This window comes from Xiphophorus hellerii, chromosome 7 (assembly GCF_003331165.1).
Source record: "Xiphophorus hellerii strain 12219 chromosome 7, Xiphophorus_hellerii-4.1, whole genome shotgun sequence".
Taxonomy (NCBI): domain Eukaryota; kingdom Metazoa; phylum Chordata; class Actinopteri; order Cyprinodontiformes; family Poeciliidae; genus Xiphophorus; species Xiphophorus hellerii.
The window spans coordinates 2,247,798-2,265,975 of NC_045678.1; the positions used below are offsets into that span (position 1 = coordinate 2,247,798).

At 39.7% G+C, this 18,178-nt stretch overlaps 1 protein-coding gene across 6 annotated transcripts; it reads left to right on the forward strand.

Moving 5' to 3' along the window:
* The first annotated feature begins 872 nt into the window (after positions 1–872).
* On the forward strand, positions 873–17,532 carry LOC116723609 (gamma-crystallin M2-like). 6 transcript variants are annotated; one of them, XR_004340016.1, is made up of 17 exons: positions 873–1,070; positions 1,430–1,512; positions 1,644–1,819; positions 1,901–1,975; positions 3,022–3,092; positions 3,204–3,340; positions 3,416–5,233; positions 5,396–5,596; positions 8,159–9,634; positions 9,745–9,814; positions 9,896–9,977; positions 10,056–10,123; positions 12,263–12,353; positions 13,221–13,298; positions 13,456–13,543; positions 14,978–15,084; positions 15,159–16,172. XR_004340016.1 is itself a non-coding variant. In XM_032568639.1 (5 exons), exons 3-5 carry the CDS (start codon positions 16,383–16,385, stop codon positions 17,380–17,382), a joined length of 531 nt encoding a protein of 176 aa, XP_032424530.1. In that variant the 5' UTR covers positions 13,456–13,543; positions 14,978–15,084; positions 15,159–16,382; the 3' UTR covers positions 17,383–17,532. The 6 variants fall into 6 exon arrangements, 2 of the variants coding, with proteins under 2 accessions (XP_032424530.1, XP_032424531.1); XR_004340014.1 differs by having other exon boundaries at positions 874–1,070; positions 1,371–1,512; positions 5,396–5,510; XR_004340013.1 differs by having other exon boundaries at positions 874–1,070; positions 5,396–5,510.
* Positions 17,533–18,178: the final 646 nt, after the last annotated feature.

Genomic DNA, 18,178 nt, shown 5'->3' on the forward strand with positions numbered 1-18,178 from the left:
ATTTATGAAACAAAGAACATCTGACCAGCTGTTTACACAGTGGAAATGTTAGCAATACTGATGGCCTTAAAGTGGGTAGAGCAAAATAAAATTGGAAAAGTTCTTATATGTTCAGATTCATTATCAGCACTAATGTCTATTTTAAATATCTCATCTGAAAGTCGTATGGAGTTAGTATACGAAATTTATGAAGTTATATTTAGAATGACACAAACTCAAATAGAGATTAGGTTTATGTGGATACCAGCTCGTAAAGATATAGAAGGAAATGAAATGGCAGGTCATTTAGCTAAGGTGTCCTTAAAACAAAGTATAATTATGGACATAACGTATTGTAAGTCTGAGATAAAATCAATTATTAAGAGTAAAATTAAATCTGAATGGCAACAATTGTGGGAAGAAGGAACTAAAGGTCGTCATTTATTTCATATACAAAAGAAAGTAGGGAATATGGAAATAATAGGAGAAAATAAAAAAAGAGCAAGTAGTAATGACAAGATTGCGCCTTGGACATACTGGATTAAATAAAACTTTACATTTGATGGGTAAACATCCAACAGGTAGATGTGAGTGTGGTATGGATATGGAAACAGTAGAACATGTAATAATTCATTGTGGAAAATATACAGCAAGTAGAGAGAAGCTAAAACAAGAAATTAGGAAATATGATATGGAAACATTAAAACTTAAGATATTAATTAAACATAAAATAAATAAAGCGGTTATTAAATTTTTGAAGGTAACAGGATTGTAAGAATTTAGATTGGGGGAGATGCTCTGGTCCACACTCCAGCACAGTAGATGGCGATAATACATCTTAACGTTAGATGTCACCCGCCAATAAAAATCACAAAGAAGAAGAAGAAGAAGATGACGAAGAAGTTCACGTTAGTGCGCATGCTCGCCAGCTCGGCGGATTTTTTTTGTTTGTTTTTGAAAAGAGTTTTCAGTCTTGAATTACAGGCGTGCAAAGCTGACACATTCTTGAATACAGTAATTTGTGTCGTTCCCTTCGACGATTTTTCTTTTTTTAGAAGATAAGCCCTCCAACTCGAGGACTTTAATAGACGGTAAGGCTGGACAAAGTTAGGACAGAAACTACCAGCTAGCTAATTCGTGAGTAGCCATGGTGGAGTGTTCATTTAGGGACCTTTCCTGGTTAAAACGTTGGCATTTGTGCTTCTGGGTTTATCTTTGACAGTTGTTTTAACGCGATACTTCAAAATGTGCATAAAAAAGCATTTAGTGCTGAATATTAAATGCTAAATGGAGACATAAGAGAAGAAAAATTAGTCTGGTGGTTTTAACATGTCTTGTATCTTTTTGTTTCATTACGGCTAAAAAAAGCTAAAGCTTCTGCCTTCCATCAGGTTTCTGGCTTCATAGATTTCGAGTTGGACCTTTGATTTTTCTTTTTCTGATCCATCAGTCTGATGGTGCCTCCCAGGAAAACGATGACACCGTCGAAGCAGACATCAGCTGTGGCTTCAAAGATCAAAAACAAAATTATCAGTGGGTTTATTTAATTTCTTTTTGCGATCAATAAATTGAAATTGAATTGAATTGGGTTATTCTCCATCTCATTTGTGTTGAGGCTGTCACAGACTCTGAGCAGTGTTAACATCGTATTTCTTCCACACCAGACACCTCCTCCTTCTTCAAGGTCTCCCTGAAGACCAACAACAAGGCCCTGGCTCTCGCTCTGCAGGCCCAAAAGGAGAAGAGCAGGCAGCTTGAGATGGAGGTGGTGCTCCTGCAAAAACAAGTCAAGGATCTCTGCTTCCAGCTGGCCACCAAGAAACACAACCAAAGGAAACTGGTGAGTGTGATGTATCAGCTGATGTGGAGTTTAGTTTGACCATTAGCTGGTTCACTACTTGTTGTTGTTCTGCTCCTACAGATGCTCATCGTGAAAAATCTCCATAATAACACTCTGCAGCAGCTGGACATGATGGCAGAACTTGTCTTTGATAAGGTAAAACATACAGTATAGAGTCACCTGTCAGATTCTATTTTTACCATAAGATTATGTTTTTCTTGCTTAAATGTGACTTTCATCAGATGACATGATTTTGACTGTATCATGATGTATATGACATGCAAGGGTTTTTTTTTCATTTTTTGCTTTTTACACTGAAGTTGTGACTATTATGGTTTATTCCAACTCTCAGACTCAGCTTTTCTTTTACTAGCATTTATTCCACAATTGTCTGTTAACCTCAATGTAAATGGAGGAAAATAATTGAGATTAATGAAGACAAAGTCTGATGAGGCACTGACTAAAGACATCTCAAAGTCCATAGATAAATCTCAGGAACTTGAAGTTGCTTCTAAATGCTCAGAATGGATTGGCCTGGCTTCCAAAGCTTTCTCCTGTGTCTGGAGGCTAATCGTCCACATTTCACCCGACCATGCTTTTTCCTCTTTGTTATTTTCTAAAGTCATGGTAAAAAGTTTAAGTAAAAAAAGTAAAACGTTTTTAAGTTTTTTGTAGTGAGAATGAACTCATTTTATAGTCTAGAACTACTCAGGAAAAACCTCCAGTATGGAAAAACACAAAAACTCCCTGTCATTTTTCACTATTAGCTGATTATGTAACATGTAGATATAGTTGAAAACACAAGTTTACATACACTGAATAAAATTACACATACACATTTTCTTCTTCCTGTCTGAAGGGAAGTCAGACAGGAATTTAACTTCCGTGTTTGAACTTTTTTTTTTTTTAAAGATCTTTTGTAATTTTAAGTAATGGCCAGATGTATGTAAGTTTACAACCAGATGTAAGTTTACATACATCTGGCCATTATCAGTGATAATTATCTTTTAAGCTGTATGATTTGGGTCAAATGTTTGGTCTCAATGTATTCAGTACCATATAAGGTAAAATATCAATGAGGAGTCTATTTATTTCCCCTGCAGTGGGACCCAAACCTCAACTTCTAATCAACAAAACCTCAATAAAGACAAATATGTTGATGCATCTGAACTGCTGGAGCTGAAAAATGTGTTTTCCCTCAGGATTCTCCAAGGCTGTCAGAGAGCTGCCACTACCCAACAGATAAAAACAAAGAGAACGATGCAGCAGCGCGGTCAGAAGTTCCTGCTTTTGCTTTTGTTGTGTCCTTGTAGGCGTTGTAGTTTTAGTGGACATAAATCATATCTGACGGTTGTATTTCTGTATTTCTATTTTATACACACAGTAGGCCTGAAATGTTAAGGAATCCTTTCTGCCACAACAAAAACTTGGAAGCAACACTAGGTCTGCCTGAAGGAAACCCTCATCTGGATGTTTTAAGTGTCCTAACCAGATGCAGCAACCCCTCTGATATTTTTCATGGTGGGTAATTTGGCATCATTCAGTGCAGTGTTTCAAATATGTGCTGCCTCACTATTAATGAATGTCTTTTCCCAGAAAAAGCTGAGGAAAGGCGTTTGAGTCAACGTGTTCAACCCACTCAGACAGGATCATGTTGTCCTCCACGCAGCAGCCTGAGGAGTGAAGTGGAGCGCCTGTCCAGAGCCTTGTCCCAGTCCAGCTCTGAAATAAACTCTGTCCTCTGTCCTCAGAACAATCAAACGCATGAAAACTCCACAACATCCCTTTCTAGTGACGTAAACGCTCCAAGTGTGTCTGCCTCAGAAACTGAGCCTCAGTTAGCAAAAGCTGACAATACAGTGCTTCTCAATTCGTCGATGGAGATTACGTTGAGTAATGCAGTTGAAATTGTCACCGTTGAAACCAAAGCCAAGAAGAAAGGTCCTTCCTGTGAGACGAAAGGCACAAAGAGTCAACAGGTGGGTCCCAGTCCAGATGTCCAGAATGGTTTCAACCACAGACCAAATAAGGAACCTGTGGCAATTTCTACTCAAAAAAATAAACCAGAAGATAAAGACTCAGGAGTTCTTGAGGTACAGTTACCCAAAAAACACGCCAACAATATGAAAACATCTCGCATCCCCAAGCTTGTCAGTCATCAGAAGACATCCAAGAGCGATACCGACTGCTGTGACACTGTCTCACAGGATTTGGATGATTATTTATCCAACTCTAAAGTTAGCTTGTTGAAGGCTGGAGGCAGTGAACCTGAAGAAGGTTCTAAAATCACCTACAGACGGTCCAGAACTAAAGTAAGGAGACGCTCTATGGTCATTCAAAAGACCCCGTCAGTCCGTCTGTCTCATGATGACGAGAGCCAACAGTCCAAACCGGAGAAGGTCCACGATGAAGAGGAAGCAGAAAACACAGAGCCACCCCCACCACAGGAATACGTATTCCATCCAGTGGAAGTGGCAGGTCTTGGGTCAGAGGAGAATCACCCTCCTGTAGCCAGGAGGAAAACGCAGACCAGACCGAGATGCAGAGGAACTTTTGTCATCTCTGTTTCTAGGAACAGTAACTCCCTGGGTCTGGACAGTGACATGATGTTTCCTGGAGAACCCCACTGTTCAGCTGAGGAGTTGTTGGAGGATCTGGCTCAGAGTTCTGGACATTTCCATGCAGTTCAGCAAACAGCAACCCGCAGCGCTTCAAAGCGCCCTCTGGTGGAAACATCAGAGCATAACATGGAAGTCCTGCCAACAGATGAATGTGACCGTTCAGAGAACCCCACACGTAAAAAATCCAGACGAGACGAAGCAGGAGGCTCCAGGAACAGGATGACGTCATCACTGGAGAAATGTGCTGATGGTTACGACTCCAGGCAAAAGAGAAAAACAAGCAAGAGCAGCAAAAAGGTTTTATCTGAAGATGAATCTGGTCTGCATCCTGTCTGCAGTGATCAGCTTCTTCTCTGCAGCCCTTACAGTCTGGAGGTCAGGAAGGGAGGTGAAGAGGATTCTCAGATGCTCCTCAGCCATGATCATTATGACATTGGTGAAAATCCGCCTGATCCTAAAGTCTCCAAAGGCAGGAATGCTGCAAAACCACAAAGGAAGACAAAGCTGCATACAGCAGCCGAAACCAGGAACCTAAGGGAAACGTTTGTCATCCACAGACTGACATCTCAGGACAAAAGCAAGAGTATTTCTGTCAATAACACAAAGACATCCGTTGCTAATGATGAGACGGCTCATCTGGATGTCGGCTTTCTGCTAATGGATGTGCAGCCACCATGGCTGCTTGGAGAGCTCAATACTGTGGACCCAGAGTTCAATTCTATACTCAGCTCTCCAAACAGGAGCCCATCATGCAGGCTGGCGGTGACTGAGGGGTCAGCTAGAGCCTCACCAGGTGGGTGTCCCCCTCTACTGTCAATGGACGTTCTGTCCGTATCAGAGTTTACCTATGAACTCTGGGTAGACTCACCCCCAACAGGGGAAGACTATAAACACAAAATTTAACTTAGTCTGACTTTGGTTTAGCTTTCAGCTAATGTTTTGCTGTTCATTGCAGCAGGAAGAGCTCTAACATCGGTTACCAACACCTTTCCAAACCCATATGATGAAAACAAAGGAAGAAGCAGGAGAAGGAACTGTGGGGTCAGCTATAAGGAGCCACCACTGAACAGGTGAAAACGTCGGGACGCACTGAAAGGAACTCAGAGAGCAATGCAGGCTATGTGACCAGTGCTACAGTGACGCTGGTTACTCAAAGGTCCGTCTATGTTTCTGACTTTTGCTTCAGGGGACCACAGGTCTGGTTAAACCTTCTAGATATTCTGTAATGCCCCTTCAACCCAGATATAGAGACTTCTTTGGCCAGGTCTCGCTGCAAATTCCAGTTGACTTTATGTCAGGACTTTGACTGGACCGTTCTCACAACTGAGCACTAAACCGTGGCAGTTAGGAGTGCACTGATAAATCAGCCGGCTGATAAATTGACCCTGATTTAATCAATTTTAACTTGATGAATTTTGAACGTTTTTGGAATTTGTTTTCTAAAATTAGGTTTTATTTGTTTCAATAAGTTAGCTCCTCATCCATTAAGTTCATTTACACAAAGGCAAAACAGTTACAGAGTCACTGGAGGACGGTTAGGACAGAACTGTAGAACGCCCCATGCAGAATCTTCTTTGATCACACCATGTTTTCATATAAAAGTGCAAGAATATTTTTATAAATTTGGAGATTGTTTATGAGTATGTAGGCAGGAAAATGTGTGTATTTTTATTCTACTTTGATTTATAAACTATATGTATTTTATTATATAGTTCTCATTATATGAATGTGGAGTTTGGGAGACTGTTTACATGAATATGTGATTATCCAGAAAACTACAATCGATGCACCGCTGATGATGCATATGCAACATTTTTATAACTTACAAACGTAAAAATTCTCGTCGCTCGCCCAGCATAATGTGCACTAAAGCTAACACATCGAGTGGAAGCTGGCTTCTTTGCATCTCAACCTTTATCTAACTTGCGTAACTTTTCAGCAAGGTAAAACAGTTTTTAAAGTCAATAATTCCTTAATATTGATGATGAAGCAATAATAATAAATGATGATAATACATTTTATTTGTAGGCACCTTTCTTGACATTCAAGGTCACCTTACATAATTTGACATTAAAACACACAAAACTGAAATGCATAGTAAAATTAAGTACAAAATAAGATTTAAAAAGCCAATGGAATTGTAATCAAAGAGCATAAGCTACTCGAAACAGATGAGTTTTGTGTTTGGATTTGATGAAAGTAGGCTGACCGAGTGATATTATTGACATGGGAGGCTAAAGAGAGAGAGCTGTCAGGGATGACACCTAGACTCTAGACCTGAGGAGAGGGAAAAGTGGAGGAGTTATCAAGGAAGCTGTGAAGCTTCCGAGGCCACCTGGGGGCCCCCAAGAGCAATTTTTTTTATTGCCCATATAAACAATGATTTCTACATACTCAAATATATATTATTGTAAAACAAAAATAAAAATCACAACTACACACTGAAATTTGGTGTTTTTGTTAATATAGTCACATAGTAATCTTTACTTTAAAAAAATCAGACCCACAAAGGGACCTGCTTCTGGCCCTGGGGCCCTAAGCAGCTGTTTAGTTTGTTTAAGCATTGGGCTGGCCTTGATTGGCAGCTGGGTTAGCAGACGGAGCCAGGCAGGCCAACACACTGTGCTCAACGTGGTGACCGGTGTTCCTCGGTGGACGACACACAGTAGACCAGGTAGATTTAATGGAGTTGGTTCGTCACAACAGAAGATCCGACGAGAGCCACGATGAGTTCATTTCTGAGAGGGCAGGTTGAAAATATCATGGTGTAGCAGCACAGCTGATGGTGGTGACCCAGGCAGATGTAAGCAGATCTTAAAAAGCTCCGTACTGGAGCAGTGCTGTCGTTGGGTGATGGACTAAAAACAGGACAATGAAGGATAGCATAAGCTTCACAGAGCAGGTCAAATAGTTGCCGGAGACATGTCAGCAGGTAGACTGATGAACTTCATTCAAACAAAACAAAGATGGGTGTCGGGTAGTTTACTGAATAAGTCTGAATTAATGAGCCATCAGATAACAAAAGCAAAGTCTTCAAACAATAAAATGACTAAAAGACATTAGGAACTGGGAGCAGCTGCTGCAAAAACCCACCAGCATTCCCTGCCACTGGGAACGCTGGTGGGTTTATTCCATTGGCAGATTATTTCACTTCTAGGAAAAATGTCTTACAAGTAAAATATCTTCTAGTGCAACTACTACTTCATCAATTTTAAGGAATTATTTAATTAAAGCGAGCTAATACATCTAACTAAAAAATGACTTGTGATAGGATGGTGTGAGACATATAATCTATGAAAAAAATCAAGCTTGAGATAAGACATGTTAGCTTTGTCTTATTTCAAGTGTACCAAGATATTTGCACTAGAAACTTATTCAAAATTATTTGGTAAGACTTAGTGTTTTTACAGAGTACTGCCTCCTCTGTTTTAGAGGAACAGTTTTTTTGTCTGTGCCAAACATGTTGTGACTCCAGTTTCAGATTTCTCTATTAGTTGCTTATGTTCTCTGTTCTCTAAGACGTAGAGTAGAGTGTGTGGCATTTATCCAGGCTACTAGTGAGCCCTCTATGTAGGTTTCAACAACCGACGTCGCAATTACTAGAACTAGTGCTATGATTGGTCAGATTATCCAGACTTGTCTTTGTCTTTAAAAAAAGAAAGAGAGAGAAAATGGAAAGCAGTGCTGAATTTCTGTGTTTTTTTCCCTCCCCCAACAGGAAACTTAGGCGTGGAGATGATTTTACAGACACCACATTCCTGAGTTCTCCGGTGTTTAAAGACCGGAAGAAGAAGAACAAGAAGACGAAGCAGTAGCAGAAACCAGTGGGGTGGGCTGTGGACAAACAACAACAAATACTTTTTCCTTGTGATAAATCCAATGTTCTAGTTTCCTGCAGCTTTTCAAAATGGTCTCAGAACGTTTGTTGTTTTAACTCGGCATGTGTTCAAATTTGTAGTGTTAAGACTTTTTAGATTTTTCACATTGTTGTCATTGGGGATGTAACAGCTGTTTGCTCCTGATGGGAGGCCAGCTGTAAATAATTGAGTGGAAGCTGATAACCTGATACTCCCTGTGATGTTCAGCTGCACAAGATAAAGTCTCAGTGTAGCCAACCATGTTTAGGATTTGCTGTGTGAGCATGCCAAGTGAAGATCTCCAAGCTCCACTTTCTGCTCCATCAGCTTGTGTTGTGAGTATAAATCTTAACATTTTAGATCTGTTGAAGTTTGTATGGTTTTTTTTATTATTAAACGTATTTATCAGAAAACTTAAGCTTGAGTTAGTTGCTGTTTTTGGTAATTCTGTCTGTCTGAGATCAAGCCTCCTACCTGTTAAACTCAGAACTCCATTTACCTTCAGGAAGTATTCAGTCTATATTGGCCACGCTTCAGAATAATAAATTAACAGCCGCTTTGTTCTGCTCGGCACTTCTCTCTGCACAGTGAAGGATGGTTGTTTAATCTCCAGGCAACTTCTGACAAACTTTACAGTATCTAATTGGTGCATTACATATGTCACTGATGAATGTTAGCAACTGAGTAAAATTTGAAACTTCAACGGAGTCCAGACCTCCAGGAAGCAATTGTTTCTCAATAGCTGAGAACCCGGGCCCTCTGGACGAAGCCAAGTGTAGTACAAGGGGCTTGTTTTCAGTCAAGATAGCAAAAAATTTCTACAGTATATTTAAAATTTAGAACTGAAAATCTCCTTTTGCTTTCTTGTAACGATGGGTGCTTTCAGCGAAGTACAGTTTATGCTTACAAAACCCATTGGGCTTGAATCACTATGTAATTGCAATGAATCTTTTCTAAGCTGTTCATGGTTAGAAAACCATGAACAGTGGTTTGTAAATTTCAGTGTTTACAAAGCAAACACTGAAATTTTTGAGCCCATGTGAATGAGTGCAGGGGAGGGCTTTGGTCGATCCTTCTCTATACCCACTTATTCCTTCCAAGGGTTTATGGGGGTGAAGCCATTCTTCAGTGGTCTATGAATTCATTTAGCTCCCATCATAGGACCAACACATTTGACAAACAAGACAACCAAAGATTCACATACCCTCACACTTCAGGGCAATTTATACAGTCAGCCTATCCCCACCCTGTGTTTCTGGGCTGGGGGAGGATTCAGACAAAACCTACACACACCAACAGGGAGAACAAGCAAACTCAACAAAGAAAGGTCCAATCTGGTATGTAAATCCAGGACATTCTTCCTTTAAAATGCTCCATCATCTTAATATCGGGGAATTATAATCGCTCACTTTGCTTAGAAATAGTTTTCATTTCACTATGTCTGCAGGACTGATGCATAAACATTTCACTCTGAAAATGGAGACAAAGCGACTGAAGAGAGACGTTCAATTACTCATGTAAGTTGATCTCAAAACTCCATATTGTTTCAGGAATATTAAAAATGGCAACAGGTGAATGTTTTTCTGCCATCCAAACAGAAGTAATTATGTTGGTCAGAAGATCCTGGAGAACTCATTTGATCCGAGTGGGAGGGGACGCACAACGGTGCTTGATGACTTGGTAATAATTCTCAGTGCTACTCCACTGAAGGACATTCTCCATGATGAACCACACTGGTATCTATATGTATCGTTACAGGTTCAGTATGATCTTGATGCCTTGTGGTTGAACAGAGACAGTCGACATGTGCTTGATGCAGACATAATGTATGTACCAGAACAAAAACATCTAATACAACACTTACACAATATTTTCATTGTCAGTGTCTGAGGGAACATAACCATGAACTTAGTTTGTTTAGAGGTGTCATCATAGATTATATTTTCATAAGTATACCCACTGCAAGGGTTAAGGGGTAGGATTAGGTTTTTCACACCGTGATATCAGGAGATAAGTCGACAAGATCTGTCCTCTTCCCACTTCACGGTTTCATAATGTTTATCATTTTGAGTGATATAGAACCAAGATTAATTGCTGATCAAGGAACAGCCACCCCTCTAATTTCTCGCAGTTATGGCAAAACTCTGAAATTAGCCATCTATGCTCTGGTGTTAGCGGTAGCTTACACAAGAGGCAATGAAACAATAGTTTGGATAATGCTAGTCATTGAGACAAGTAATGACTCAAGTGTAGTAAAGTCTCCCTAACAAGTCACAAGTTTTGTTAAGGCAGAGCATGACATACAATATGACAGTACTCATTTTATGGAGTGTTTGTTGGGCAACTTCCACCTTCATCACATGGCTGATACCCTCAATGCTTGTTTCCTTCCCATCATCTGCAAAGCAAGCTGTGTCTGGTGTCAGTCACCTCCTGTTGTCACCGGCTGACGGTCACATGCTCTAGCAACTGCCTGATAACCCATCACTCCACTTGTGATTCTACTTCTGATCCTAACACTCGATGTTTCAACTCCCATCAAACATGAATCATGTTCAGTTAAGACCAAAACTTCTCATCTCAACAGCAAATTAGTATTGAAACTGTTTTCATTAACCAGGAGGTTTCCGGTTGAATGAAAACCAGAAAAGAGACAGGTATCTCTCAGATACGGAAGAGGATTAGAGCCACCGGAAAAAAAGAATTCTGACTTTAAAGTCAGAATTCTGAGATTAAAGTCTTTATGACTTTATGACTTTAATCTCAGAATTCTGACTTTAAACTCAGAATTCTGACTTTAATCTCAGAATTCTGACTTTAAACTCAGAATTCTGACTTTAATCTCAGAATTCTTTTTTTTTCTTTTCTCGGTGGCCCTAATTTTCTTCCGTACTGAGAAGACTGTAAAAGAATGCAAAAGGAACACGTCATCAAGTAGAGAACTGGAGGAGGCAGGCTAGTAAAACTCAGATAGTTTACTTAAAAATAAAGAAAATACATGAACGAAAATTCAGGGATAAATTTAAAATAATTTATTTTTAAATCAATTATTTTCCCTGACCTTTTTTCCCCAGCAGCCAGAGAAAAAGGCTGGTGGCCTAACAGTATGCTAGCATGAAGATCTGACCAAGAGCTACAGTATCTTACTAACAGATACTGATGCAGGAGAGTTAAATGCTGAACAAGGAGCAGGTGGTTGATTAGCAACTGGGTGTCATAACAAATATAAATAATACCATATTAAGCACATGCTACACTCAACAATCAATGAAATGATATTTATTGCAATTGCAGCAATCAAACCCTTCTTATAAATTTCTGATCAGGTTTTTGCACATTACTTTCATTTTGTCTCCCAGCATATTTCATAATGATTTTGGACATCCCCAACATGGCTCTCCACTCAGAGTGGTGTGGACTGGGGGACACCATTAACATAAAAATCTAATCATGTTTATTGCACCAAGAAAACAAGTATTCTTTTGGTAACTACATGTTTTAAAAGTCCAAGACAATATTACAATCTCTAGATTAAAATTCTCAAAACTACATTTACGGTCGATGGACTGCTAATGTAGAACGGATTGACAAAACATTTCTGATATGAGTGATCGTATGAGTGACTTAATGTCTGTAATAAATAAGTTTCTGAGCTTCTGAGCTGATTTTCTTTTAATGTGAATGAGGGGGAGATATAAGTTCATACTTCTTTCTGCTTCTTTCATTCATGATTTCTTTTAGTTGTTACATGAACTATTCATATTTATTATTGAGAGAGTAAAATTAAATGAAAATGAATGAAATATTTTACTAATAAAACTATTAACTATTAATATTAAAATATTAACATTTTTAAAATGGTGATCTCTGGCTGTTATTGGTGGAGACGGGAGAATTCAGGCAAAAGTCGCCTCTGAATATGTTTGAGTTTTTAAACACAACATCTCCTTTCCTTCCCACCATAGTGGAGCCATTTGCAGCTTAGGAATTCCTCAGCATCCGAATCGCTTACAGCGAGAAGCAATGATCCTCTCATGTTTCGCTGGAATTATTATGGTAAGTAAGTTTGTATAATTCAAACTTTTTCTTAGCCAAAATATATTAGCACCTTACATCCTACTTTGAATAAACATCAAATGAACTCCCATCTGACAAGTACAGAATTTATTAACTTATAAGGCACATTAACAAAATGACCCATCATAGTGATTGATGTGAACATCTGCTTGAAAATTGAAATAATCTTCTACAGACTTAAAAAGATGTAAATGACCCTTTTGTTCTACTTACCGATCGTAAAAAGTTGCAAAGTGGGGCTTCATGATTAGCTTGCACATGAAAACGAGAGGTGAGCTTGGTATTAGTACATAGCTTTTACATATGAATACATTTTATTTATATGCCTTCAGCCTTCATCTGCTGGCCATAAAGCCAGTTGATTGCTTAGAGAGAATGCCTATTGCTTTAGTAAGGTTCATTGCAGTAGTGACACATAGAGGTATATGTTATGAACTGTATCATATCTGATAGCCTAGAAGCTGCAAACATACTGCAGTATAAGCAAGTAAGAGATGAAACCAGTAACAGGAAACGAAGCATCGGGAATTAAATATTAAACGGTAGAACCAAACGGTTTGCTGAATTGTATCTTTGGGACTTTTCACAGACTGTTTTGTTGGGACAGTGCTGAATAAGAATTCATGTTTGAGTTCTAACTTTTTAGGTTTGCCTTCAGTTACTGTTGACATGAATTTTGTATCTGCCATCATCGGTCTATAATAAATTTCATCAGCAGTAGAACATGAATTCACAGCAGTGTGCAGTGAAGCTGGCGGGCAGCAAAGAAACAAACAGTAGAAATAAATGTTTGAGAACAGCAGCAAAAGGTCAGAGTTCATGTTGAGAGGACTGTGTGTGTTTCAGAGCAGACTGCCAGTGGAGAAAATCCTGGCTCTGTACAGATGTAAGCCAGTTGTTTCTTTACCCAGCCATCAGTCTAAGGTACAAAATATGTTCTGGATCATTTTTACATTCACACTGATGTTACTTAAACATTTATACAGTCTGCAAACTGCAAGAAGTGTAAATTGGAAAGCTTTATTTTTCCTTTAGTAAAAAAACTTTATCCTTGGTCCTTATTTTTTCATTTGAACCACAGGGGTCAATTGTATGCCCCCTCACTCTGTCCTACCATCCATTTGCCATGCTCAGATCTTACAAGGCTGTACAACACGCCAAGAGACACAGTAAGTCTGAATGTTATAACTCATTATATTTCATGTATTAACTTATTGATTCTATTAGTTTGTTGGCTAGTTTATAAATATTTGATTGAAGTTAAAGGGATTTGTTGCAAAGGTCTTGTGAATCTCTATTGCCTTCAAAATATAAAGCAGAGGTCAAGAACACAAGCTGGCTTAAACATGCTTGTAGAATATTCTAACTTTAAACAAGCTAGTTTCAATTTAATATTAAGAATAGTAAACCTGTGACAATGGGTTATATTAAAGTTGGGTTATATGAAAATGTTCTTTTTGTTAAAAAAAATATTTGTCACAATATCGTGACAGGAGAGTATGAATCAGATAATGTATGAAAAAAACTGAGCTCCTCTGTTTTCAGCCAGCGCTATCTAGAAACAACCAATCAGAGCAGGAGGCGGGTCTTAGCACTGTCAATCATGTTCGTGTGCGCACCGCACTCCCTCTCACCAACTTGTACTCTGCTACTGCAGATTCTGCCTGTCAGCAGAGTCTGTTGTGAATTATAAAGCTAGTTTAAGGGGCGACTGTGGCTCTTTGGTAGAGTAGTCGTCTTGCGATCGGAAGGTTGTAGGTTCGATTCCAGCTTCCTCCTGCCACATGTCGATGTGCCTCTGGGCAAGGCACTTAACCCCAAATTGCCTACCGATCTGCGTATCGGTGTATAAATGTGTGTGTGTTTGTGAGTGTGACTGGGTGAATGTGACTCTAGTGTAAAGCGCTTTGAGTGGTCAAAATGACTGGAAAAGCGCTATATTAGTTCAGTCCATTTACCATTTAGCATTTAGCATTATCACTGATGACGGCAGATAAAAGGTTTTCCTGTAACGGTGAGTCGCTTCTCCGCCATTAGCACACTTAGTATTGACGGCTCTAAGAGGTGGAGGAGATCTATCTTTCACAGATTATCTGTCTCATAGTATAATGTCATGACATGGTAATGCCATGACATTACCATATATTTTTTAAAAGTTACATACTGTAGCTTTAATACAGCGCCTTGTAAAAGTATTCATAGCCCTCCGCTTCTTCTGGAGCTACTTGATATTCTTGATTAGATTTTGCTTGACACTCGTCTGCACCGATAACTGCACCACTGTTGCTGGTGCACCAAACCCATCCAAGCTTTATGATCTCAGCTGCACAATGGAAAATAACAGTGAGAAACAAATAGATGCTTCTGATTACTGAGAGCCTTTACTGCTTGGCAGGATGACTTTTCTTAGGAACAGTAATACAGAGTAGATCAAGAAAAATACATCTTCAAAATCTGTCAGTACTAAAACAATTATTACAACTTCCCTTGGATATTAGAGAAACAAGAAAAAAAGACTTCCGTTCATGAGAACTTTATGTTGATTTTATATTCTCTAACTGACCTAATAAATTTGTTACAAAATCTCTTTTTAAATCTTGCAGATCAGAAGCTGAAAAGATGGCTGTCTGAGCAGGCAAAAGCGAAAGCCCCAAAGAGACCCGTTCCTCCACCATCTTCATCTCCGTCTTTGCCTGAGTCCTTTCTCAGCGTGAGTACATCACAGTTCAGTCCTCTGCTGCCCTCTGCTGGTGTAAACAGTCCTTTCTGCTTTCTACCCCACAGGAAAGCAGTGGATGTCATCAGGAAGCAGCTGAGCACTATGAGGGTTCACAAGAGTCTTTGCAGGACTGAAGCTGCCATCCAGCTGTGTGACTTTGGTTGAATGTTCCTCACAATGGTTTTCTGTAATTCTGGCCCATTCCTCCCAACAGAACTGAACTGATGTAACTGAGTCAGACATGTAGAACCATTTCACTTACACACACATGTTCAGCTTTGCTCACATTTTTTTCTATGGGACTATGTTTAAGGTTTTATGGTCACTAAGAAACATTTACTTTCTTGTCCTTAAGCCAGAATGTAACTAATGCAGATAAATATTTGGAGTCATCAGTTTCCATCCAAGTTTTAACATCCTGGCCAATGTCTTTAGATCTTGTTTTCTCCATACCGTTGTTTTCTCATGACCCCGTCTACTATATGAAGAGCGCCAGTCCCTCCACAACATCATGCTGCCACTTCATACTTTCCATTTCAGTTGTTTTTGCAAATTTCCCCCAATTATTTCATCACATGTAAAAAGTGTTTATGGTCAAACACTTTAATTTTAGATTTGTTCAATGAGAGGAGAAACCCTAAAAGAATTAGGATCTTTGACATGCATTTAGCTTTGATATTTTAGTCTATAAGAAGCATACGAAGCCATGACATCAACATTTTGTCTTTCCCCAATTGCTTAAAGTAGCTGTTTAGTCAGATTCAGTGTTGATCAATAAGAAAAATGTCTGTACTTGTAAAATATATTGGAGCCAAACTTACATCTACCCTGTGTGGTCCAATGGAAGGTTAACATAACATGTTTAAACTTATTCTATGTAGAGCAATGAACAAACAGAGTTGTATAAATCTGATATCATGTCACCAAAGTCACATTTTCTGTTGGACTCCACCAGCTGCACAGTTATTGTTGACCTCTGGCATGTTCCCCAACAAAGATTAAACTCCTCTGTGTTGGATGGGTGGATAAAATGTGTTCCTGATGTTGATATCAATAAAGAGGGCAGAGATGGTCAGTAATTCGCCTGCTAGGACTTTTGTCCTGATGATTCAGGGATTTTGGTTCTATGGCCAGGATCAAGATTTTTGGCAGTGGTACCAGCTTGTTAAATCCCAGCTCACTGAAAAAAACAGCTAAAGCGGGATCTGAGGTTTATATATCAGGGCTCTGCTCCTGCTTTGTGAGACCACCATATTCAGCTGGTGACCGGCTCCAGCACTCTTTTCAGGATGAGCAGTAAGGTAAGAGCTTCCCATTCATTTCTTGTTTTTTCCTGTTTGCCGTAGATCTAATGTTGCCACGCTGCTCTGTGGCGTTTTATGTCACATAGAAGAAGTAATTTGGTGTTTTGAGTGTAGAATGAAAGAAAACTGAATATGGAAAAAACAGATATTCAGGACGTTCGAGCTGAATATTTCCTCTTCCCATTCCTCTTGTTGGACTCAGATTATATTCTACGAGGACCGGAACTTTCAGGGCCGCTCATATGAGTGTGATTCTGACTGCCCTGACATGAACCCACACTTTACCCGCTGCAACTCCATCAAGGTGGAGAGTGGCTGCTGGGTGCTCTACGAGAAACCCAACTACACCGGCTACCAGTACGTCCTGACCAGAGGAGAGTACCCTGACAAGCAGCGCTGGATGGGCTACAACGACACCATCCGCTCCTGCCGTACCTTCTCCTATGTGAGGTTACTTTGAGAGCTCAATCGGATGAATGTTTTCATGCTGTTAAGAGTCAAAATAGGTTGTTTTTCCTGTTTTCACCTATTGAATTTAAAAAGCAAAAACATTATTATTTATTCTTCCAACATTTCAAACCAATGTGGATTTAGCTGGATGGGTAACTGATAGATAAACATTGGCTGATGACTAAGCATGGTGATTGACTGTCAGGCTGTCAGCCACAGACCCAGAAGGCTCCTTTCATTTTCTATCTTCCACCTGCAGACCAGCGAGGGCCCCTACTGCATCCGTATCTACGAGCGGCCCAACTTCCAAGGTCAGATGATGGAGTTCAACGAGGACTGCGAGTCGGTGCAGGAGCACTTCCGCAGCCGAGACATCTACTCCTGCAAAGTCTTGGACGGCTACTGGACCCTCTACGAACACCCAAGCTTCCGTGGCCGGCAGTACTTCATGAGTCCTGGCGAGTACCGCAAGTTCAATGACTGGGGGGCCACCTGCGCCACCACCGGCTCTTTCCGCAGGATCACAGAGTTTTAATCCTTTCAGTTACTGATATGAACAACAGGATGTGCCAAGAGCTGACCTGACGAAGCTGCTGGATGCTGTTAGAAAAAAATTAATAAAATGAGCTGCTGTAAATGATTTTCTTGTCGATGGTGAATAAATGTCTCAATATTATCTGATTTACTAAATCTGTGACTAAGAGGAATTTTGTGTACTTCCAGCATTTATTTTGATCACAACGCAACAAAGTTCTGTTTCCCTAAACATGTTTGATTTACTGTAATTCTGAGAAGTCTTCATGCCTGCACAACAAGAGGCTTGTGCTGATACTTTCTATTAGGAATTCCTCTAAAGGATTGCTTTCCTATACTGCTATGAAATCTAGAGAAGTTTTTGAACGGATCAAAAGTTAATCAAAAGATATATGACTGCTTTGGTCTCAACTGTAAATGTTTCAGGTAAAAATGCAGATACACAAGAAAACACAGGAGACCATCCACAGCCAGCCTGGCAGTACTGATAATCAAAGATCACTTTTTCATTTGCTATGTCAAAATTAAAAGGATATTGTTGCTAGTGTTTATTTTTTATTTGTTGTTTTGTTTTTATTTTTTATGGCTGCACAGTGGCGCAGTTGGTAGCACTGTTGCCTTGCAGCAAGAAGGTCCTGGGTTCGATTCCCGGCCGGGGTCTTTCTGCATGGAGTTTGCATGTTCTCCCTGTGCATGCGTGGGTTCTCTCCGGGTACTCCGGCTTCCTCCCACAGTCCAAAAACATGACTGTTAGGTTAATTGGTCTATCTAAATTCTCCCTAGGGGTGTGTGTGTGT

Bases quoted from the DNA above. Each gene is read 5' to 3' on its own strand.
- LOC116723609 (XM_032568639.1), top strand. The intron at 16,843-17,106 runs GTGAGGTTACTT...TTCCACCTGCAG, and splicing joins CCTGCCGTACCTTCTCCTAT to ACCAGCGAGGGCCCCTACTG.